General features: G+C 40.1%; 2 protein-coding genes across 3 annotated transcripts; both read left to right on the plus strand.

The window, feature by feature from the left end:
* Window positions 1–1617: 1617 nt before the first annotated feature.
* On the plus strand, window positions 1618–23327 carry LOC105921114 (zinc finger protein 37). 2 transcript variants are annotated; one of them, XM_036131954.1, is made up of 3 exons: window positions 1618–1895; window positions 18188–18441; window positions 21405–23327. In XM_036131954.1, exon 3 carries the CDS (start codon window positions 21420–21422, stop codon window positions 22590–22592), a length of 1173 nt encoding a protein of 390 aa, XP_035987847.1. In that variant the 5' UTR covers window positions 1618–1895; window positions 18188–18441; window positions 21405–21419; the 3' UTR covers window positions 22593–23327. The 2 variants fall into 2 exon arrangements, with proteins under 2 accessions (XP_035987847.1, XP_035987846.1); XM_036131953.1 differs by lacking the exon at window positions 1618–1895 and having other exon boundaries at window positions 18023–18441.
* Window positions 1784–5291, plus strand: LOC110367394 (zinc finger protein 883). Its single transcript, XM_036131884.1, has 2 exons — window positions 1784–1905; window positions 3133–5291. The coding sequence occupies exon 2, from the start codon at window positions 3238–3240 to the stop codon at window positions 5029–5031; it is 1794 nt and encodes a 597-aa protein (XP_035987777.1). The 5' UTR covers window positions 1784–1905; window positions 3133–3237; the 3' UTR covers window positions 5032–5291.
* Window positions 23328–25294: the final 1967 nt, after the last annotated feature.

Below are 25294 nucleotides of genomic sequence, written 5' to 3' on the forward strand. Positions count from 1 at the left end.
TTTCCTTGATGTACATAACCAGATGTGAACTGGTTGTGAGCCTCTAGACCCTTGTAAGCTCTCATTTCCTCAAGAGTGTGCAGAGGGTTTTCACCGAACACCAGGTAATGCATCTGGATTACGGCTAAACAAGGCACCGTGGAGGGCATACGGGTCCATATGGTCGATCACGGAACATTTCCTCAGGTATACGTCCTTATCTGGTCGCTCTAGCGTGCTGGCGTACTTATCCATTCGCGATACGATAATACGTGTAGGACAACTAGAGATAAGGAAGTGAACCACCCAATATGGCGGACCGGAAGTTGGCCAGTGACGTCAGTGAAAACACCCTATTAACCTAACAGTCAAGTTTTTGGACTGTGGGAGGAAGCTGGAGTAGTAATGAATTCCGTCCAAACATTAAAATATTCCAATTTGATCCGAGTTATAACATAATGTAAAAACCGCTTTTACGTCTCATACTTACTGGAGCAAAAAGACAACATGGAACCAGAACCAAACAAGAACTGACTCCTCTTTGCAAATCTCCATTAAGATGAGAACCAACATCAACGAGAAAGTAAGCAGAAAGACCTAGGATCGAGTAGAGGTGATGATCTTCAGCCATCAGGATACCGGAAATCACAGCGATTGTTTGGACAATGAAAGACATAAAAAATATTTTAGTGAAATATGTGGTAAATGTTTAAGTAACAATGGCTGCTTGTCAGTGCACACGAGGAATTATACAGTGGAGAAGTTGGATATGTGAAGTTTGTGCTAAAAAATTTCATTTAAAAAAAATCATGATTTGACTTGTCACCTTAGAACTCAGATGAAAATCCTTGAAGCGGATTATGTTACAGCCTTTTGGCTGCTGGAGGACGTTCACCTACTTCACCCACTATTCACTATTCTCCAGTTTTGCATTATGTGCTATTATTTCAACTTGTAAATGTTAAAAGGTAAAGGTTAAAGAAGCTGCTATTGCCAATGCCCTTCTATTGCCAACACAATAATACAATTTGTATTATTGTGTTGTACTATGTTTGCATTACATGTGTCTTATTTCAGATTACTTAAATCTAACAAACATTTGAATTTTAGGTTTATAAACAAATGTATGATTTCCGTTGTTGTGTTTTCCCAGATAACATTAAAAGTTGCTGAAAATCTGAGAAGTATTACATTGACTAAAAGCTGATTCTTAATGGTACAACTTGTTTATTGTTTGGAGTCCTTAAGAAAAAAAATACATTTTAAAATAAATATTGTTTTCCAAAAGTCGTCCAATAAGTCGTCACAAGAGTCATAAGTCGGATGAGCGTTTATTCGTTATTACATGCAAATGTGTTTCGGGATAAGTTCAAACCAGAACATATTTAATCCTTTCTTGCTTACGTCGAGCCATAATGTACTGATGAAAATCTATTTTGAGCCTGATAAAAGTCGATCATTGTTACATAGCTAAACATAAGAGAGTAAAGTTTCACATTTCTCATAAATATATATTTATAACCATGTTTTATTTTATTTTAGATTATACCTCATTCAGACATTAACATCATGTGTGGAAGAGGAAACAAAACTTTTTGTAGCTGGAGGCGGAACTTTAAAGGCCGTAACTGTTTCTACTGTAAATCTCCGTGGGACACTTCCGGCGGAAGTAAACAACGAGGTGCTAGCAGCGTTAGCTTCCAGGTTTGCTTGTTTATCGTCGGTCAGAAGTCTGTTTTTGCTGTAAACTGAATATTTCAGCGTCTGCAGCAACAATATCTTCGCTTCATCTCCAGAGTGCGACTAACTGCTGAATGAAATATTCAGAACCATCGTCCAGGAGGAGGAAGAGACCGAGCATCAGCTCAGACTGCTGGATAGCAGCTGGAGAACCCGAACCGGGTCAGAACCTCCAGGTATGTTAAGGTACATTTATTGTCCATCATCATCATCATCATCATCATCATCATCATCATTATCATTCAGGTGGACATTTTACATCTGAGAGAATCATCCGTACAAAACATCCAAATTAAAAAACCACTCAGTTAACCAATATAAATATATAAACCATGTTTCCTCCGTTTCCTCCATGTTTCCTCTACGGCCAGGCTAATAAACTATGTTTTTACAAATCTTAACCCCGGCAAGAGTTTTCAGAAATAATTGTTTTTAGAGATGTGAAAGGTTTTAGTCTGGATAAAATGGCAAAACCCATAAAAGTTCTTATTTTTCCCACATATCCGGCTACATGCGGACTAGGCCACATGGGATCCCTGTGCTTGACCACTGAGGACATGACGCTACATAAATGTCCTTACTATAGATCTAAGGACAGGTTTAAAGTCTTTTAGAACTTTTGCACAGGATCAATAATTGACATTTTCCAAGTCTGTGGGACAAAGCCGACATTAATAAAGCTCTTAAACAATGGTCTAAATTTGGGACACAATTTGGTTGACAAATTCTTTCAGAACCTTGCCTTTAATTTTATTTGGACCTCCAGGTTTATTGAGATTAATTTTCTTAAAAATGAAAATACCTCCTTGTCCATAAATGTCACAGGATCAGATTTCAAAGCTGCACAAATAAATTCCATCCTATCAATGAAATCATGTAGTCAAACCTAGAATAATAGGCATTTAATTCAACGCTAATGGGTTCGACATACTCAGGAGAAACATTTAGTTTTCTTTGTGTTCAGATGCTTCCAAACATTTATTTTTTTCTGCCTTTCCCAAACTAAGTTCCTGCTCAACCTTATCTTAACTTATCGTTGCTTTCCACTCCTTCTGTACATCGCTCCCATAAAAGTTTTAATTCTTTATCAGCCCACGGATTGTTGTTTGGATAGGTTCTGCTGTTCCTTATTCTAATACTAGGTAGTCGCTGAGAAATGGATCCGTCAGTAAGTTCAAAACAAGTCCCCAGTTTCTCAGTGGCATTAGCAGGGCCCTGGTTCAGAAAGCTGGCATAGTGGATATTCAGGTTAATTTCTGGGGTAAATTCCTGCATATCCTGGCTTTTCAGTTTCAGAAAGCTCAGAAGCCCTTACCCTGAGTCAATTTATGACAACAAATTACTCCATGAAACAACCCTGCTACCAAGCAGATTTTTGCATTAATGTTGTTTTTATATTCTTTATTCCCTCAGGCCTTCCAGAACGTCTTTCCTGTTGCTTAACAGGTTGTTGTAGATTACGTTCTCATACCTGAAGGGAGCGTCATTATTGAGCACAGCATTCCAAAAGCTATAGAGATGAAAGAGGAACTGCTGGAAGAAGAACCACCGCACATGCTCGAGACAAAACAGGAACCAGAACCGCGACCAATTAAAGAAGAACAGGTTGACTTTCAGGATGAAGGGCAGCTTTTAGTAAAGCAGGAGACCAACACTTCTATGGAGACTCCTGCTTATGAGGAAATATTCCACAATGAATCAGAACGGCAGCAGATCATAGAGATAAAGGAGGAGCAGGAACCTGTAGAGGTCAAAGAGGAACCAGAACAGATACGGATTAAAGAGGAACAGCAGGAACCAGAACCACCGTGGATTAAAGAGGAACAGGATTGTGGTGATCAGGATGAAGATCAGCTTGTCTTGAAGCAGGAGACTGACGGCCTTATGGTGATTCCTACTTATGAGCAAGAAGACAACAACAGACCAGAAACAAACAAAAACCAGCTTCTCCCTGCAACCCTCCCTGAAGATGTTACCCAACATCAACAAGGAAGCTGCCAGAAAATCTTTGGATCAAGTAGCGATAAAGATCTGGAGCCAGAGAAGAGACACCAGGACAATGTGGACAATCCAAAAGTGAAACAGTGTAAAACCGATTTGTTCTATTGTGAATTATGTGGAAAATGTTTTGGTCAGCGCAGGTACTTGACTGCTCACAAGAGAACTCACACAGGGGAGAAGCCATTTTCATGTCGGACTTGTGGAAAATATTTCACCAGCCAATCTACCCTAACTGCTCATGGTAGAACTCATACAGGCGAGAAGCCTTTCCAGTGTCTGGTTTGTGGGAAAGGTTTTACCCAGAAAACCCCCCTGAGTTATCACATGAGAACGCACTCAGGCGAGAAGCCTTATTCATGTGAAACGTGTAATAAATCCTTCAGACAGAATAGTGACTTGGCGTGTCACCTTAGAACTCACACACGTGAGAAACCGTACCATTGTGAAGTGTGTGAAAAATATTTCAGACACAGTAGTGAGTTTGCTCGTCACAAGAGAGCGCACACAGCTGAGAAACCTTTCTCCTGTCAGACCTGTGGAATCTGTTTCAACAAGCAATCTAAGTTGACTGATCACCTAAAAACTCACTCAGGTGAGAAGAAGTCCTATCCTTGTGGATCATGTGAGAAATCATTTAGACGGAGTAGTGAGTTAACCCGTCACCTCAAAACTCACTCAGGCCTGAAACCATATAGCTGTGAATCTTGTGATAAGTCTTTCATGCAGAATAGTGATCTGATCCGCCATATAAGAACACACACAGGTGCCAAGACGTGTTCTTGTAAAATGTGTGGTAAAACTTTCAGTGAACGAGGTAGTATGATTAGACATAGGAAAATTCACACAGATGAGAAGCCTTACATTTGTAAAGTCTGTGGAATGTCTTTCCGACTTGGTAGTCATTTAACTGTTCACTTGAAAACACACACAGGTGAGAAGCCATGTTCTTGTAAAATATGTGATAAATCTTTCAGTGAACATAGTAGTTTGGGAAGACATATGAGAACTCACACAAGTGTGAAACCATATTCTTGTGAACAGTGTGGTAAATCATTCAAACGGTGTAATGATGTGGCTCGTCACATGAAAACTCACACAGGTGAGAAACCTTTCCAATGTCCTAATTGTGCTAAAAGTTTTGCACAGAAAACAGCTTTGAGTTATCATATGAGAACTCACAGTGGTGAAAAACCATATCCTTGTAAACTGTGTGGTAAATCTTTCAGACGGAGTAATGATTTAGTTCGTCATATCAAATCTCACAGGGGTGGGAATGTGAATTATGTCCTGAATCATTCATTGTCTGATTGATTTGGACTCAATATGTGGAAGGAATCACTTTTAGGATGGAGGAAGCAACTATGGACAATTGAGGTGACGCCACCTGTTGGTTAATCTTGGAGGCTCCTCAGTTACTTAACAATAAGTAATCACAACTTGTCCCAAAGTGACAATGCCTCTTTGCTCCGGGAGTTGGACACACTTTCCTTCCGACAATATTGCCGGCCAGGGATTTTTTTCATTATGAACGCCTTGCAGTCAGAGTGATTTCATTAATCACAGCGGGGATTGTGTTCCAAACACTCTCTTAAATTCAATACCAACTGGAGCTCGTTTCTTCACCGTTATTGATCTCTGTTCAGCGTTTTTCAGCATTCCGCTATCAGAAGAGTCACAACATTTATTCGCATTTACCTACAGAGGTAAAAAACTCAGTTATACCCGATTGCCTCAAGGGTTTAAACTCAGTCCGCACATATTTAATCAAGTGCTAAAAAATGATTTGGAAGGACTCAATTTAACTGGAACTGTGTTACAGTATGTGGACGATTTGTTAATCTGCGGAAACACACTAAATGACTGTCATCAGGACTCAATCAAAGTTCTACAAAGATTAGCAGAGGGAGGACACAAGGTCTCCAAACAAAAACTACAATATTGTCAACCACAAGTAGATTATTTAGGAAGACAAATATCACAAGGAACAGTTGGCATTTCACCTTCTCAACTGGAAGGTGTCAGCAAAGCTCCAAGTCCGCGGACAGTCGGCGAAATGATGACATTTTTAGGAATGACAGGATTCAATGCAGACTGGATTGAGAACTATGCGGAAAAAACAGCACCGCTTAGGGAACTCATAAAAGAGACAGGAAACCAGTCGTTGAAAGCAGTGTTAAAATGGACAACTGAAGCTAAAGTAGCCTTTGAAACACTAAAACAGGAAATGCAAATGGCACCAACTTTGGCATTGCCAGACTACGATAAAGTATTTTACCTGTATGTGGCCAACAGAAAAAACATGTACGTGTCAGCTGTACTAATGCAAGAAACCTGTGTAGGACGACGGAAGCAAGCCATTGCTTATTACAGCACTAAACTAGACAATGTGGCCCAAGGCTGGCCACCATGTTATCAAAGTCTAGCAGCAGTCTACTACGCTTATGAAAAAGCATCAACCATAACAATGGGTTATCCGATAATAATACGGACCCACCACAAAATCACAGAACTGATAAATCAAGGAAAGTTTGTGATGACTCAGGCGAGATGTTTACAGTACATGCCACTTTTAACATATCCAGACGTCACTGTGCAAAAGTGCACAACAAACAACCCTGCTGACATGGTACCTCTAGACTGTGAAGGAGAACCACATGAGTGTCTTGCAGAAACAATGAAATACACGAGACTAAGACCCGATTTAGAGTCAACTCCGATAGTGAACGCGGAAGTCACTTACTTTGTCGACGGGTCATGTTTCAGAGATCATCTTGGAAACCATGCAGGTTATGCTGTGGTTAAACAAGTAGGAGACAACTTTGTAACAGTCAAAGCAGAAAAATGCGAGCAACCATGCTCAGCTCAAAAAGCAGAACTAAAAGCACTGACAGAAGCGTGCAAACTAGCAAAAGGAAAAGTAGCAAACATATTCACAGACTCGGCTTATGCCCATGGGGTGTGTTATCTGTTTGCTGCTGTTTGGAAACAAAGAGGTTTCAAACGAGCAGACGGCAGTCCAGTATTACATCAAGAACAGCTAAAAGAGCTGATTGCATCGATGATGCTGCCATCAAAATTGGCAATAATTAAATGCAACGCCCATCGTAAAGGTAATGATTTAGTCATTAAAGGGAACAACGCCGCAGATGAGGCAGCAAAACTAGCGTCTAAGTGCCAGATGGCTATCTTGGCACCAGTGGTCACCTTGGAACCAATGGTGACACCAGAAGACATCATTCTGATGCAGCAGGAGGCAGGTGCGAGTGAGCACGCTCTCTGGGCGCAGAGAGGTGCAACGATGAGTGAAAGTGGGTTATGGAGATCACAAAGTGGACATTTAGTTGCACCAGTAGCATTGCTGACAATGTTGATCTCAGATGCTCATGGTTTGGATCACTGTAGTAGAGGTAAAGTGATGGAGAAGTTGAAAAGGCAAGGTTATTGGTCACCTTACATGCAAGCAATGGTGGATGAAATCTTGAGTCAATGTGAAATATGTGCAGAAAACAATGTTCGTAAAGGCATAAAATCACCGATTGGTCACATTCCGGTCCCTGAGGGACCCTTTAAACATCTTGTGATAGATTATGTTGACATGATAAAGCCAGTACAAGGGAAAAGGTACATGCTGGTTGTGATCGATCGATTCAGCCGATGGGTTGAAGCAGTCCCATCAAAGACATTGGGAGCTGATACAGTGATTAAGTTTCTGACAAGAGAGGTGATTCCGAGATTTGGCATTCCATCAGAAATCAGCTCAGATAACGGTTCAGCATTTATCCAAAAGGTGTTGAAAGGTGTTTTGTTAAAGCTAGGAATTAAACAACGCCTTGGAGCAGTTTATCACCCCCAGAGTCAGGGTATTGTTGAGAGAATCAATGGGACTTTGAAAGCTAAGCTGAATAAAATCTGTGCTTCTACTAAACTGAACTGGATTGATGCTTTGCCGCTTGCGCTAATGAGCTATCGCATGCAGTTGCACCGCAGCACACATTTAACCCCGCATGAAATGCTAACAGGCAGAACAATGCCAGTGCCCGAATGGAGGCTTCCATTCAAAGGCCCGGCACTTGAGCAGCTACAAACAGAGTTGAAAGCATATATGGATCAACTAACTGCTATCCATAGAGCTATCTATCTGCAGGAAAAAGCCAGAAGTTCCTGTCCAGAGACGGTGGTGAAGAGACCAGTCGAACCAGGAGACCTGGTGTACGTGAAGGTGTTCAGACGAAAATGGAACTGCTCGAGATGGGATGGACCCTTTGAGGTCAAACGAGCGACCCCAACCGCCGTCCAAGTTCAGGGGAGTGATACGTGGTATCATTTGACTCATTGTACTAAAGTACACGCCAGAGACACTGTGAAGCCAGACAGTGCAAAGATAGACACTGTGAAGCCAGACATTGGGAAAAAGTGTGAACAGACGATTTGCAGCAATGAGACTAGTATTAATGACATTTCACCTGTGGATGTTGGCAGAAGTGGTGAACCTAACGACAGCGAGGCCGGAGATGAACTCTCACAGCCTGCAGCCAGAGCCACAGCATCAGCTAACGTCAGCTCAACCACGAGAGAAAGCAACGAGTAATGTGGGTCGAGACAGTCGACGTCCAACCATGAACTGTGGGACTTCGGTCTATAAAGGGAAATCCACCTTTGTAGAACAAGATAAGTACAACACAACGTTAATGGGTTTGAACAAGTACACACCAGTGTTTTTGCCAGCTGAACTAAAGTTAACGACTCATCTAGGTCTTAGAGAACAATTAAGAGTAAAAACAAAAAGAATGCGTAAGAAAAGAAAGACCCATGCTGAATTCAAATGGAAAGCAACGGTAACCGATACAGAATTTCATACAGAATTAGATACAGAATTTGAGGTAAATGTCTATTACAATACCAGGAAATTATGCGGAAAAAGTGTTAAACAGGAATATAAAGTGTATGGGGCAGACCAGTGTTCAATCCTTTTATACATTAAGGACGATGGTTTTGGCGTAGAAGTAAGAATAGAGTCCCATTGGGATCCTGAGGACAATTACAAATATGACTTAACAGTAAAGAATCCAGGTAATGGTAAAGGAGGTACACGAAATGGTGATTTAGAGCGAATAGGAGACAAGGAGATGATTGCTACAGTTCAAATTGTTAATGATCAAATTAGGATTCATGTTGAACCAGACAGTGATAAATATGATTTGGTTGAAAGAAACGTGATTATCTCTAGATTGTTGCAAAAGGGTGACAGACGAAGGATGTGTAATTCGCATGCTAATGTGAGCCATCAATTATCTAGTATAAATCAAGAAAACATTAATTGTAAAATGACTGTTAAGATTACAAATTGTGGATGGATTATTGAAGCAGATGTTATAGCCTTCCGTATTGACAAAACATACGAGTTGAAATTTGAAGATATCACTTCAAGTGGAAAAGTTGATTCATCTATATTATGGAACTTACCGAAAAAAGAGGCTTTACCAAAAGAAATCATTTGTTTCCCCCCAACAACTATGGCTTCTACAACTACTGTAGAAGTGAAGAAAATTACTGTCCCAAGTGCACATGTGACTTTACCTACTTCAGTCACCAAATCAGGACCAAATAAACCGACAACCTTAACAGTTAAGACATTAACAGTTACATCAGCATCTACAATCTTAACTAGCACAATACAAAGTTCAAACAATAACGATAAAACTACAAAGGTATATACAAATAAAAAGGAAGTGCTACCTACAGAGGTTGATAACAATTTAGAAAATGCAAAACCTACGGTGCCTCGACCTGAAAATACCATAACCGAACCTCCAACAACCGCCACGACTAAAGCAAATCCACAGACAGTAGTTTCAACTGCAGTAGAACCCAAAACAGCAGTAGTTTCAAGTACAGTTAAATCCACAAAGGAAGTTTTAAAAAGTACTAAACCTTCATTAACAAGATTAATTACAACAGTACCTTCTCCAGTTGAGGTAACGACAAACCAGGACAACAACCTAATATTAGAATCCACAGAACCGGATCCAAAACAGTATGGATGCTCTGAAAAAGAAGGATGTGAGGATTTCTCTGAAGGTTTAGATCAATTTTATGAAAAACGCAATCCAAAAGTAGCTATACCAAGAGCAATAAATAAACTACAGGATATTAAATGGCACGGAATCAGACCAAGGGGAGATCCTTTATGGCAAAGAGCCTTACATAATACATGGTATACAACATCATGGTATACTGTCAGGGAGTTAACTAAAAATGATTGCTTAGTCTGTACTGTTGCTCCGGGAGCAGTACCTATGGTTATTCCAGAAAAATACACGTCAAAAGAATGTGCAGTTGTGCAGCGTAAAAAATGTAGCAATGGTGAGTTCACTTCAAGAGAAGACGCAGTGTCATTTTTTAAATTACCTATGTGTGGTTTGAGTTGCAGACTCTTATATGGTTCAAGAAACTCTCATCAATATTTAGAAAAATGGAAAGGGTATAAACTAGAATCATTGTGTGCAGAATTTAACATTAGTACTACAGATAATGTTCCACCTACTGATTATGACATAGATTATGATGCAGACTACGAATGCTTCGTTAGTGGAGGTTTTGAGGACAATGAAGGAATTAATGTAGGAAACACCACTGTAAAATGTAATGTAACTTGGGTGTTATCTTGGTTTAAGCATGCAAATGTAACACCAGTGTTTGCTACAAAGCCCGTTTGGTTTGAAAACCCAGAATTTGTAGAAGAGGACTGTAAAAATATAACTATGACTTTTCCCAAACTTTTCTTTTTAGCAGATCAAACGTATCCAGTGGCAGACAGTTACTGGATGTGTGGCGATGACATGCTAATGAACACTTTACCACTTAAGTGGGTAGGACTTTGTGCATTAGTACGAATGAAAGTACCGATAACCTTAGTGTATGAAGGGGTAAAAGAATTAGCTCAAATTGAAACAGGTAAAACTAGGTCTCGTAGGAGTCTAGGAGATTACGGATTAAATGAAAAAGTTTATTTAAATCTTATTGGTCAACCAAGAGGAATTCCAGATGAATTTAAAGCACAACATGAAGTTAAAGCAGGTTTTGAGTCTATTTTGCCTCAGATTACTATTAATAAAAATGTTGAATGGATAAATTACATTTATTATAATCAGCAGAGGATGATAAATTTCACGGTGGAAGGATTTATGGCACTAGGAGACCAATTACATGAAACAAGTAGAATGGCAATACAAAACAGGCAAGCTTTAGATTGGCTTCTAGCCAGCAAGGGAGGTGTATGTCATATGTTTGGCAATGAGTGCTGTACATATATTCCCATGAACACAGCTCCTAAAGGTTCGTTTAGGGTAGTAATGGCTAAACTTATGAAACTTAGAGAAGAAGTAAAAGAGAATGCTGGAAGAAACAACTGGTCGTGGAAAAGTCTGGAAGAAATTTTAGGAGAATGGGGAGCAATGGCTGCAAAAACAGGAATAATTTTGGTGATAACGCTGATTGTATTCTTTCTAATTGTGTGTTGTGTTGTGCCTGTTTTGAAAAGGTGGATTGTGGGGACAATGTATAGATGGATGACATCAGGCAGCAGCCATCCGAAGGGCTGATCCCCGGCCGCCTGGACACGTCCATGGACTCATGCGTGTGCTACAGACTCATGCCACATGGAAAGGAGCCCCGTGATCGGGATGAACTTTTTTTGTTTTGCTACGTGTCCAGGAACTCATCCAAGCCAAGCACACAAACTGAAGATGACTAACCCTATTAACCTTGTTTAAGTTACTCAATAAATAAATAAACAAAATACAATATAGGGCTGCACAGTGGCGCAGTGGGTAGCGCTGTTGCCTTGCAGCAAGAAGGTCCTGGGTTCGAGTACACCCCTGGGCCTTTCTGCATGGAGTTTGCATGTTCTCCCTGTGCATGCGTGGGTTCTCTCCGGGTACTCCGGCTTCCTCCCACAGACCAAAAACATGACTGTTAGGTTAATTGGCTTCTCCAAATTGTCCTTAGGTGTAAGTGTGTGCGTGAATGGTTGTTTGTCCTGTTTGTCTCTCTGTGTTGCCCTGCGACAGACTGGCGACCTGTCCAGGGTGTACCCCGCCTCTCGCCCAGTGAACGCTGGAGATAGGCACCAGCAACCCCCGTGACCCCATGAGGGATAAAGCGGTTTGGAAAATGGATGGAATGGATGGAAAATACAATATAATGAAGCTTTGATAGATAAGGTAGCACAGGCGGCCGGTTAGTTTAGTTTATACTATCATAACATTAGATTCTAACATCCATTTCGTTTTTAATCCTGCGTATCAACATTATTAGCAAGATAATTTACATATGTTGTTTGTTGTTTGTATTATGATGTTTTGTTATTATATCATGCTTATGTACTCTTTTTATATGACAAGTGCTGGATGTCATTGCGAGTAGCATGGCTGACTTCCAATTGATGCCGTCGGTCAGGTGACCGATGATAACGGCGGATGCTCAGAGGTATAAGAGGTCCATGAAAGACTTTTTCCCCGAGAATGACACATAAATAAGTGACAATTATCGGGGTTTTTTCACTTTCATATTGATTGGATGTAGGTTACTGCGAAAGCAATGACTGTTTTGCATACGTGCACTCTCTCTCTGACTCTCTCTGTCTCTCTCTGACTCTCTCTGTCTCTCTCTGACTCTCTCTGTCTCTCTCTGTCTCTCTCTGACTCTCTCTGTCTCTCTCTGTCTCTCTCTGACTCTCTCTGACTCTCTCTGTCTCTCTATTATTGGAAATATGTTATTGATTGTAATCTGCACTTATTACATGACATTTTATATCAGCACTTGTGTAGACACCATGATTACATTAGTATGTTATCCATTGGTTGTGTAAGAAATTAGATCTTTTTTACATGTTTGTTATTATCACAGCTAGACTTGATCAGTGTGGAGTCAGATTTTCAATGAAGAGGTCTTCTAGATATGTCACGCTGTAACGTGCCAAGGGAGGATTTATGGGAGTTCGGGTCATTTTGACCTTTTTTCCCTGGCTCTCGCCGATGGAAGTAAGAGGAAACATCTGTTTAACTGGACGGTTCCAAAATATGTCAAGTAGCGGAATTAATCGCTCTGTTGTTGTACTTTTAGTGATAAACACTTCCCAGAGCTTAAGCCCTGTTGCCAATTGACGTCAATAGCGTGTAACGCACACACACCAATGGAGACACACAGACACTTGTGTTTAACGCACACACATTATGTTCCTTTAAAGTGACGACCATTGTATTTGAATGTCAGAATTCGCTCCGGAAACCCGTTTTGTACGTTTCTAGGCATAATAAAGACGAATTCTCGTTGTTAAGACAAAGGAACGCCATTTTCTCTGAGTCTTTCTTTCTTTTTATAAGGTTAATAGTTAAGTAATTCTCCCACAAGTTCATCTGTACAAAGACAGCTCAGATTTGGTTCATAAACATTTTATGCTTAATGGTTAAGGGTGATGCTTGAGGCTAGTTCTGTGTTTGGTGTGTTTTGGGGTTTTCCATTATCATATCACTGTGTGAGGAACTGGCGCCCCTTGCAGCTGTTTGCTGTGAGGGGATCTCGTCTGGGGACTAGTTTAATGAAGAACCGCCACTGTCCTCGACAACCGTTTTACCAGCAGGAAAACTCCCGGTGTGCATAAATACCAGCTAAATACGTGCCTGTGATGATTAGAAGCAGCATCTGTAGTGCGGTGGTTTGCTTGTTGGGCTTCAGCTTGCTTTCATGGATCAAGTCGATTGTTTCTCTCGCAGTCATCATGTGTGGGTGTGTGTGGAGGGGAGATGGGATCTGAGTGTCGGATTACAGCAGTATGATTGTCTTTGCAACTTTAGAAAAGAAGCTGTTTTTAAGCCTATTTTTGCAATAACCCCTATAATAAATTATAGGCCTGTAATAACATATATTTTTATTAGTATCAGCTGTAATTCTACATGGATTCGGTTGGTTCCTTCCTCACGTTTGATCTGTTGTGCAAGTGGAGAGGACAGCCTCTCCTACCTCTCTACTAATGCAGCTTTCTTTCTGCTCATTGTGAGCCTTCCACATTTAAACCAACGTTTCAGCTGTTCTACGCTGGGTTTCTCCATTGAAGCAGGTTAAAATCAAGCTCCTGTGGGTCATCTTCCAAAATAATTAATACTGCGGCTGTTGCCTTTCTAGTTTGCACTCTTCTCGTCTAACCGTCCGGGAAACCCGGGCTGTCTCCAGGCAAATGTGACATTGTTTGAGAAATGTTCCGTAATTCTCAACGAGAGGCTCAGCTGCAGAAGTCAAACTCCATGAGACGCACATCATTGAAGATCAGTTGAGGAGAGGGAGACGAACACAGGGCATGGTGGAAATCTGAAAGTAGAGGAGCAGACAGAGATAACAGCTCACGTTGTGCTATTTGGAAGAACTGTGAACACCGGGTGTGTGAGGTGCTACGGCGGTGGGACTGTCCCGCTAGAATAATTTACAGAGGAAACACTGCAGGTGAGCAGAAGTGGCATGTTCAACGACTTTAACCATCAGAGTCGAACGACTGCAGCGTTAAGTTTTACAGATACGTGAGACATTTCTGCTTTTCCAACCTAGACAGGACCATCTAAATCGTGTCCAGTCACAGTACAGCAGTCAGACACCCAGTGAGAAAACAAGTTCTGGGCTGACGGAACAAAATGACGTCATTCCACGTGGGGCATGTAGCAGCTTTTACCCTTTTAATTTAACCATTAAAAACAATATAATTATGAACAAAAATAAAGTAACCTTCATGCAGACAAACATGCAGCAGTTCCCTGTAATTCACTGTGGTGTTCAGCTGATCATTGGTTAGCAGTGTGCCTTCATCCATCTTGTGAATTTTTCTAGAAACCATTTCCATCCTCTATACCTTCGTGTGTCCTAATTGTACTTTCCCCACTGACAACATATAACCATTTTTACCAATCTTCTTCTAACAAAATCCCTCAGACTGCAATGTGATTGTAATGGACACTCAGCAACTGCTGAAGAACTGCTGGAGGTAAGGGCCGTTCGCTTTGGGATAAACAGCGATTGCTGATTGGTTAGTTGGTGAAGAGCCTCCGGGATTGATTGACAGGCGGCGTCACAACAGTTGGAAACAAAGGGTATTAAAAAGGAAGGGAGGTGTGTGTGTGGAGAAAGGAAAGAGAAAAGAGAGACGGAGGAAAAACTATCCATCTTGATAAAACAGTACCCAGAATACAAAGACTGCCACATTAATACAAAATTGCTTCACACAGTAAAAACCCAATGATCTGCTCTCTCATGACTTTATTTATATAACGCTTTATATAAAACTCAGCTGGCCAAAGTGCTTTACACGCTCTAAAAACTAGTAATTCAAAACAGAATTAAAAACTGTAAAATCAAAAAATACAATGTGAAATAAAATGCAGGTACACAAAAAGATACAATAATAACCTCAAAAGGCAACAACTCATAAAACTAAACATCTTTTAAGAGAAGATATAAAAACAGTGAGTAAAGGAAGTTGCCAGCGTTTTGGTGCCATGACGATAAATCACTCCTGCCTCTCTCCACGTCTTTGTTTTTGGAACGGCAGATAAAACAGATCTGCTGACGCGAGCAGGTCTAACTGGGAACCAAAGCCGTGAAGACTTGTGTAAAAAAAAAACAACTTTAAAATCAATCTGAAAGTGAACTGGTAGCAAATAATTTGCTGTTAAAACTGGAGAAACGTGCTCACATTTTCTGGTACCAGTTAAACGCCAAGCAGCAGCATTTTGGAGCAGCTGTTGTTGAGCCGCTAAAGTTCTGTTGAACTCGGAGTAAAGAGTGTTGCAGTAATCTAACAAGTTGTGATAAAAGCGTCGGTTAAAATCCCTACAGTGCAGGTGTGTAAATATATCTTCACATTTGGTGTTATTCTCTCAAATTATAGCAAAAAAGTACATTTTCTACAGTCCTATATCACCGATCGATAGAAAGGCTGTATGGTAATGCACTGCTGCAGCAATGCTGCCTTGCTGGAAGAAGGTTGTGGGTTTGAAGCCCGGCCTGGGGTCTCGCTCCGTGAAGTCTGTATTTTCTCTTTAATGTGTCTATGTGACAGACCAAAAACATGACTGTTGGGTTAATTGATCGGTTTCCCTTAGATGTGTGTGACTGTGTGCATGACTGCCTGTGGTGTGGCTCTCTGTGACGGACCGAAGACCTGCCCTGGTTGGACCGCTGGAGACGGATGTTAAGCTCCAGTCTGTGGAGGTTTTGCACAGAGAATGAAAGAAAACTCAGATGTTTTGTCTCCTGATTGTCTGTTTGGACGTTCCTTATTTACTTTATTTATTTGTATTTATTACTGATGTTTGTTGTCCTGTATGTAAAAACAAGTTGTGACTGAGATTTTCTAAAGTACTCTACAAACAGTTTCAAGTAATTTATGACAAGAATAATATTTTCCCCCTCCTCTGTTCTGTGTTCTTGTTTTTTTATTTATTTATTTTTTTGCCGGGGGGGCTTGATGACTATTTCCCACTGGAGGATTGAATACACAAAGTCTTAGAGAGGGGGGCTTCGGTCAAGTCAGAGATGGGGTACCTGGAATCCTCCACATGTTGGCAGTCTAGTGACCCGTTGTGTATTTCTGTAGATGTGATGTTAAAAGAACCTGGATAGGTTGGTTATTGGAGACTTGGTTCTCCACATGAGAGGGAATATATTTTTTTGTCTTCTGTCAGTCATAGAGGCCTTGCTGACCAAGGTCCTGTGGGGTTTACCTTATTTTCTTGAAAACAGGTGAGATCTTCTTTGAGTTTGGAGCTTGAATGACTTTTTATGGCACAAGCACTATTGTGATAAAGGGGCTTCATAACAAAGGCTGTGTGCACGTACATATTTTTAGTTATTTTTATCTTCTTTTGATCCTTATTTTCATATATATTTTATAATCTGTATTTGTCATGGCATTTGTACATTCCAACAAAATTGTGTGTTCTGCATTTAAGCCATCACCGTTAGGGAGCAGATGGCAGCTCCTGGGAAGCATTCTGGGGCCAAGGGTCTTTCTCAGGGACCCATGGCCCTGCCATACTGGCAGTCTGCAGGGTTTGAACCGGGTAATTGCGCGCTACTCTAACCACTAAGCCACCACTCCAACTTGCTTCACCTATAGAACTATTTTGTGCAGCTCCTAAAATACAATGCAAAACATTTAAATTACAGGTTAGAATGTAACAAAATAGGTTTAAAAAACACAGTGTTGTGATGCACTGCATCATGGAAATTTATAAGGAGGAGAAAGCCCAATGGGAGAGAGAAATGATGCAAACTACTTCACTTCCAGAGAGAAATCACTTTCTCTCCGGATGCAGTTTTTTATACATTTGGATGCATCTTCCGTTTTTAGCTGGAAAAGTTTGGGTTTGTCTATCTTTTTGGTTGCAGTCGGTTTATTCAGAACCAAATAACGGCAGACTGTGGATACCTTCAGACATGTTCAGGGATTAGACTAAAACCCGAATGGAACAAAATAATGCTCTTTGATGTTTTGACAGGGATTCAAACTATTTAACTTGCATTACTGATTTAGAAATTAAATGAATAAATTCCTAATGGGAACTTAGAGGTTATTGTTAAATAAAAATAAATTTCTTTACTGTTTTGCCAACTTTGAAAAAGGTTGTATCAAACAAAGGACAGTGAACTATTTTTCATGTATGGAATCAATACTGCTTTCTTTAAGCCAAAAATGTCACTAAAAACAGAGAGCATAAATATGTAGAGTGACCTGATCCAGGGTCTCCCCCAGACACTACTCTGACCAGGGAGTTCACTCTGCTGGACTGATAATCAGTTTTGTGAGTTATTCCATTTCTAAACTCTGGTTACTTCTTTCTTTAATGACAGCTGATCAATCATGACATTTTTGCCTAATTCAAATGATTAACAATGAGCAAAATTTGATTTCTTGTTTCCGTTTTGTTGCTGCAGTCATTGAATAAGAAAGGGTCTAACAAATCTAGTAGCTATTAACAATATTATATCAACATATTACCAAAAATATATACCGTGCTATCATTATTTTTCTGTTCATAATCCATTGCCTTTTAACATTTATTTTGCAGTTTAAAGAAACATTTGAGGCACTTAATCAAGTGTTTTCATTAGCAAAGTTTACTTTTACTCGTGGCTATTTTTATTATATTTAGATTAAATAGTTAATTTTGATCCCATCATCAGCCAAATACACCCTGAAAAAACATCTGTGGAAAAATAAAGGTTCACAGCTTGAGGCGGAACCAAAGTGGCTGAATCTGTTTCTGGGGTAAATCTCCGCGTGACACATGAGGCGGAAGTAAGCAAAAGCGTTAGCAACGTTAGCTTCCAAGCTTGTGTTTATGGTCTTTCCGGTTACAGTTTTCGCTGTGAACTGAATTTTTAAATGTATTTAGCGACAATATCTTCGCTTCATCGCCAGAGAGCGACTAACTGCTGAATAAATATTCAGAACCATCGTCCAGGAGGAGGAAGAGACCGAGCATCAGCTCAGACTGCTGGATGTGGCTCCTTACGGCTGCTCCCCAGTCAGGGGTCCCCACAGCCGCTCAGTACGACCCCCACCCAGACATTTGACACCGGGTGTTTCTGCCGACCCAACCGGGATTCGAACCCGCGTCCCGCTGCAGCACCACAGAGGGACCTGAAAAGCCCAAATCAGCTCAGAACCTCCAGGTATCTGTTAAGTGGACAGAGGAGCTGCTGTTGGAGGTTTATTTCAGAATAAATGTTTTTAGTAGTTTAAACTGCAGAAGAGAGCAACAAAGAAAAAAATCAGTTTAACCACCGTCAGTTCATCCTGTTCAGCTACAACTTCATCTGCAGCGAACAAGAAGTTGTCCTTTTACACCTTTTTTCTCTCATACTTTAATTACTTAGAACATTAAGACTTAGACTTTATATTCATTAAGCTGCACATTCACAACGCACATTTGACCCAAATTTCATTGCAAGGCTTCAAGTAAAAACAGAGAAACATTCTAAATATAAATATTTTACATTTGTCAGGAATGTAGCAGCAAACAGAAAAGACATTTTAAATGTACAGAAAAGTTCTGTGTTTGTATGAATCTACTAATCAGGCTACACCTGACAGGAAATGGTTGTTAGCTTAAACATAACCCAGCGTTTGAGCTCAGTTTATAAATATCTTCACATTTAACGTATTTTTCGGATTATAAGGCGCACTAAACATTCTTCCCAGGTGTGTAAAATCACACCTCCACGTCCACAGCTCTCTATCCGTCTCTGTGGGGAGGACAGAGTAGCTGGACTAATCTGCCCTGTTTCTGACATAATGCCATAATAAACGTAATTTTTATATTGAATTAACTTACTAGGTTTATTGCTGCTAGCGCGTACTCCAGGCTGCCTTACAAGAATGCGCTTCTAGTTTAGACATTACAGTCAGGCAGTCTGGTAGACAGCTCAGGGGAGAGGCTTTATTGTTAACCACGGTCGAATTAACACATTTTAACAGGTTTTTCAGCACATTGAACCACATAAAATCAGTCAGTAAACAGATATAAAGTAGCACCGCATTATAAGGCGCACCATACATTTTGGGGGAAATTAAGGATTTTAGGTGTGCCTTATAGTTAAAAAAAATACGGTATAAGGGATAATAATAATAATAAAAAATCAAATATGGGCTGGATAACTACTTTAAAAACTAAGTTGGAAATCTATTAAAATTATGAACTAAAGTTGTTTATCATTAAAAAAAAAAGCTTCACTAAGTAAATAATGCTGGTTTACCAACTTATATTACTTTTTCCGGCTTTGCTTATTAGTGAAGCATGATTGTATGATGTATAACTACGACTTATAATTATTTTTATTTATTTTTTATCTTAGGTGAGTAATACGATTACCAGCTTTAGAATTGGTTATTACAGTTGATTCATTTCTTCCATTATTGCTTAGGTTTGCACAGGATTCATACGCAGGAACTCCTTACATTTAAAAAAAATATTTAACATATTTTTTCCAGGTCTGCACAGTGATACAGTGGGTAGCACTGTTGCCTTGCAGCAAGAAGGTTCTGGGTTCAAATCCAACTCTGGGTCTTTCTGCATGGAGTCTGCATGTTCTCCCTGTGCATGCGTAGGTTCTCTCTGGGTACTCTGGCTTCCTCCCATAGACCAAAAACATGACTGTTAGGTTGATTGACTTCTCTAAATTGTCCTTAGGTGTGAGTGTGAGTGTGAATGGTTGTCTGTCTGTGTTGCCCTGTGACAGACTGGTTACCTGTCCAGGTGTACCCCGCCTCTTGCCCAGTGAACGCTGGAGATAGGCACCAGCAACCCCCCCGACCCCATGAGGGATTAAGCGGGTCAGAAAATGGATGGATGGATATTTTTTTACACTCTGCATCTTGCTAAAGTTGTTATTACAACTGAACAATAACTACTAAACTTATGATTAATAAAACTGATTAATAAACTTATTTTTCATTTGTTATCATCGGGTAAACTCATTAGTTATCTAGAGCATAAACAGACAGAAACAAAATGTTTTTAGTAAAAAAAATTAAACAGGGAGGAGAACCTCCAGCAGAACCAGAACCAGGCTCAGTGTGAACGCTCATCTGCCTCCACCCACTGGGGCTTAGAGAAGACAGAGCAGAGACACAGAAAGCTCAGAAGCTCACATTGACCCAGGAGTACTTTCTATGTTAGAGAAGACAGAGCAGAGACACAGAAAGCTCAGAAGCTCACATTGACCCAGGAGTACTTTCTACGTTAGAGAAGACAGAGCAGAGACACAGAAAGCTCAGAAGCTCACATTGACCCAGGAGTACTTTCTATGTTAGAGAGGACAGAGCAGAGACACAGAAAGCTCAGAAGCTCACATTGACCCAGGAGTACTTTCTATGTTAGAGAGGACAGAGCAGAGACACAGAAAGCTCAGAAGCTCACATTGACCCAGGAGTACTTTCTATGTTAGAGAGGACAGAGCAGAGACACAGAAAGCACAGAAGCTCACATTGACCCAGGAGTGCTTTCTATGTTAGATGGTAATAGAGGATGATCTGCCTCCCCTGATGATGTCACAGCTAATAGAACCCCAGACCAGGTGTACCTTCTATGAAGAGAAAAATGACAGAGAACAAAAAGTTAAAAGATGAAATAACAACAAACAGAAATAGAGCCTGATGTCCTCCAGCAGCCTAAGCCTATAGCAGCATAACTATAGAGGTAGCTCAGGGTAACATGAGCCACTCTGACTAGAAGCTTTGTCACAAAGGAAAGTTTTAAGATTAGTCTTAAAAGTAGACGGGGTGTCTGCCCCTTACTTATTACTGTGTTAGAATTTCACAACAATATACTTTTCTATTGATATTTTAAACTGTTTATTACTTGACAAGCTTCATTTTGAATTACTATTCTATTTCCACAAATTTAATTTAATTATTTGTAAATGTTCCAAATTCGAAAAGTAACAGAATTTTGCAACCCTACCCAGAAGCGCCGATACCTAATTTTTTTTCTTCAAAAGATAGTTGTCTTAATTTACATCACTATTCGTAGAAGCAATTTGTATTGATTCCTGTCAAAAAAAGACATTTCAAAGTATTTCCAGATCTGATTAGATGTATTTTACAAAATTATCATTAATATCTGCTGTTCCTCCAGGCCCTCCACAGCATCATGTCTGTGACTACTTGGGAGATTTTGGGTGACAATTTTCTCATAACCAAAGAGAGAAACTCCACTGTTGATAACAAGATTCCAAACACTGTACAGATAAAAGAGGAACGGGATGAAGCAGAACCATGGCGGATGATTGAGACAAAGGAGGAACCAGATTCTCAGCCAATTAAAGAAGAACAGATTGAACAGTGGATCTATCAGGATGAAGGACAGCTTTTGCTGAAGCGGGAGACCAACATCTCTATGGGAACTCCAGCTTATGAGCAAATATTCCACAACGGACCAGAACTGCAGCAGAAGGAGACAAAAGAGGAGCCAGAACCCGTACTTATCAAAGTGAAACAGGATAAACCAGAACACCAACAGGAGGATATCTGCAGTGACCAGGATGTGGAGCAGTTCGTAGTGAAGCAGGAGGCTGACAGCTTTGTGGTCGCTCCTTTTGAGAGGAAGAACGATAATGAACACGAAACAAACCAGCTCCTCTCTTTAAACTGCCCTGAGGCTGAGGGCCAACATCAGCAGGGAAGCAACCAGAAAGACTTTGTTAGCAATTCAAAACCAAAGGCGTCTAAAACAAATATACCTTCATGTGAAGTATGTGGCAAAGGTTTCACTACATATAAATACTTGACTGATCACCTAAGGACTCACACGGGGGAAAAACCCTATCCTTGTGAACTGTGCGATAAATGTTTTACTGATTGTAGTACCAGGGCCAAACATATGAAAACTCACACAGGGGAGAAACCTTATCACTGCCAGGTCTGTGGTAAATCTTTTAGCCACTGTAGTAACTTGGCTAGGCATATGAGAACACACACAGGGGAGAAGCCATATTCTTGTGAAGCGTGTGGTAAATCTTTCCGCCACTGCAATACTATGGCTCGACATATGAGAACCCACACAGGTGAAAAGCCATACACCTGTGAAGTCTGTGATAAATCTTTTATACAGCCCAGTGACCTGGCCCGTCACCTGAGAACTCACACAGGTGAGAAGTCTTTCTCCTGTCTGACATGTAGGAAAGGTTTCACAAGGCAGTCCTCCTTGGCTGTCCACATGAGAACCCACACGGGGGAGAAGCCTTACCCATGTAAAACATGTGGGAAGTCTTTTAGATACAGTAGCCATTTGAGTCGTCACGAGAACTCGCACAAAATACCTTGACTACATCATACGTGTGAGAAGCTGTATCGTCTTGTATGTAAAACCGTTTCGGACATAAATTATTTGGTTTCCACCATTTCCTGATTTTCACAAGTACCAACTGGCATTTATTTAGTACCACTACATACTTAATAAATGCTGGTAGATGTTTGATAAGTGCCACGTGAAGTTTAATAAGTAATGCACTGCTAGGTGTTTGATAACCATTAACAAATGCTTGGTGGTGTTCAGTTACTCGCTCTGTCCTAAGTTTGACAGCAGATAGTTTTAAACAGTCATCCAGTAAGAAGCTAGGCCTTGTATGGAAAATGAAATAAATTCTGAAGTATTTATATATGATTTTTAAATATAAAGAATTCAATGTTTTTCATTAATTTTGACACATTTATGTTTTGTTTTGATTCTTGAAAGACTGAAATAAGTTACGAATATTTTGTTTAATATGTTTTCTGTTTCAAATGAAAGTGCTCAAAAAATTAAAGAAACGCTGCAATGACAAAATGTAATTCATAGCTAATACATGCAAGTATTTCCATAACAAAGGTTTAAGGAGTTTTATTTAACTGTGTAAGTGTACATCTGTTACAGATTTATGCCACTGGCTGGGAGCTGGACAGACAAGCTTAGGATGTATAATCATAAATCAGAGACTGAGGCTGGGAGATGGACTTGGATAAGAGAGCAGATGCTTCAGCACAGGAGAGGCTGGTGTGCAGAAGGTCAGCGTTTCCTTACGCTCCGCAGGGGGGGGGGGGGGGGGGGGGGGGGGAGCTGAATGCTTCATAATATGATGCTGTTCTCATTCCTGCAAGAATTCAGATAATAAAACTATCTGAGGGAATTCTCATTAATCTCTTCTGGATCATTAGCCACGTTTACATGGACAAAGGTAATCGGAATAAATGGCCGATGGGAATATTGTGTTTGGATTAATCTTAATCAGAATGAGACTGTATTATGAATGAGAGTGTTGTTTTAAGCCGATTGAGAATCCAATCAACATGCACGTCAACACTTGTCAGGATCACATTATTCTGAATGTGGTAAACTGACCCATGTGAGCCAGACTTATTTCTGCCACTCAACAACGCGGAAATACGCTGGGAAGCAAAACTGTCAGGGCTCCAGATACAGCCTTTCTATTTGAAACATTGGAACTAACACCAGGTCCACTATAGAGCCCACAATGAGGCCCAGAAACAGGAATGTGCTGCAGGTGGAGACCACACCTTTTTCCTCATCTTCCTGGGAGTTATGTCAGACTATGAAAAGGCTTAGACCCCAAGGTTTAACCACATGTACGCTGTGCCAAGATAACTGACCGTGTGCTTATGGACGCCACATCTGTGATGTACACATTACCCGTGAATTATGTGTTTTTTGCCAGTAACTGCTTCCAGCCGCTCCAACAACCTGCAGCCTCGTCTAATGTTTAACAGGCTGAACGGTCTGCTGCATCAGTCTTTCACTTTTTCTGTGACTTTGGATTAAGTCCTCAGTAGGATGATTGATCCTAATATCCTAAGATTTCATATCAGCATTTTCCCCCCAAATCAGATCTGATGTGTTTTGGAAGTGCTACTTTAACTTTCTCAGCAGTGTCATTTTAATAACTTTTCTGTTGAATTGTGGCACTTTGGCCTGGAGATAAGGCAAATAAAAATATGTTTTACAAAACTTGTACAACCTTATAGGAAATTAAAATAGTTACTAAATATTTACAAAAGTTCCTAAAACTAATTTTACTTTTTTAATCAGCCTTTGATACAGAATATTAAATACATCATTAAAATGGGATCTAGATTACGGTATATTGGTTTGAGATTTGATTTGGGAACAAATTATGCACTATTCTATTTTTTGAAAAGCATTATTTTAGCGCTTTATTTAGCATGTAAAGAATCTTGGCTTGATTCATGCATAGAATCTGGCAAAGGGATAAAACAAACCAGATTACTCTGCGCTGCACAGAGACGGCGTTCTCACAAGCAGAAAAAGGCTTGAATGAATCCCAAACTGGTTAAAATAATATTGTATAGCCTGGATTTCACCAGTTCACTGGTCTTTTATTTTTAAATAAGAGCTAACCCAAAGTATGACTTCACAATGTTAAGAAATCCTGCGATAGCAAGATATTCGTAAATATTATGATACCGGCTGGGATGTATGCCTGTTTTCTTCTTTCCTCTCTTTCTCAGCCGTGCTTCCATCTCTGTGTGACCTTCAGCGTTTTGGGCATTTTTGGGAGCAGCTGCTGCCATGAGACTCTGTCCAAATGGCTAAATATTACAATATTACTATATTTCAGTGGCTTGTTCATAACACGTGTGAATATGTCAGTCAGCAATTATTGAACTCCTAACAGTCCTTTGCTAAACAAATAGTGAACAAACTGATATTTTCATGACCATTTATTCATGTTTCCTGCAGCCTAACTCACAGCATTTCAAAGTTGTTAAAAATTGATCTAACCCTTAACTAAAATGCTAAATCAGATGATAACTCCAACTCTTTCTTCTTCACTGATGCTTCTGAATAACATAGTGGCGGTCCTGATGTGTTTCTGTGAAACTCACATGTTCAGTGTATTGAGAACTGAACGGATCCGTTCCAAGCCTGAAAGATGTGTTTCTATTGTAGACTTCTGTAGTAAAAAAGACTGTTGAAACTATATTTTAACATATTTAATCTAAAAGGCAGAG

Source organism: Fundulus heteroclitus, unplaced genomic scaffold (assembly GCF_011125445.2).
Source record: "Fundulus heteroclitus isolate FHET01 unplaced genomic scaffold, MU-UCD_Fhet_4.1 scaffold_46, whole genome shotgun sequence".
NCBI lineage: Eukaryota > Metazoa > Chordata > Actinopteri > Cyprinodontiformes > Fundulidae > Fundulus > Fundulus heteroclitus.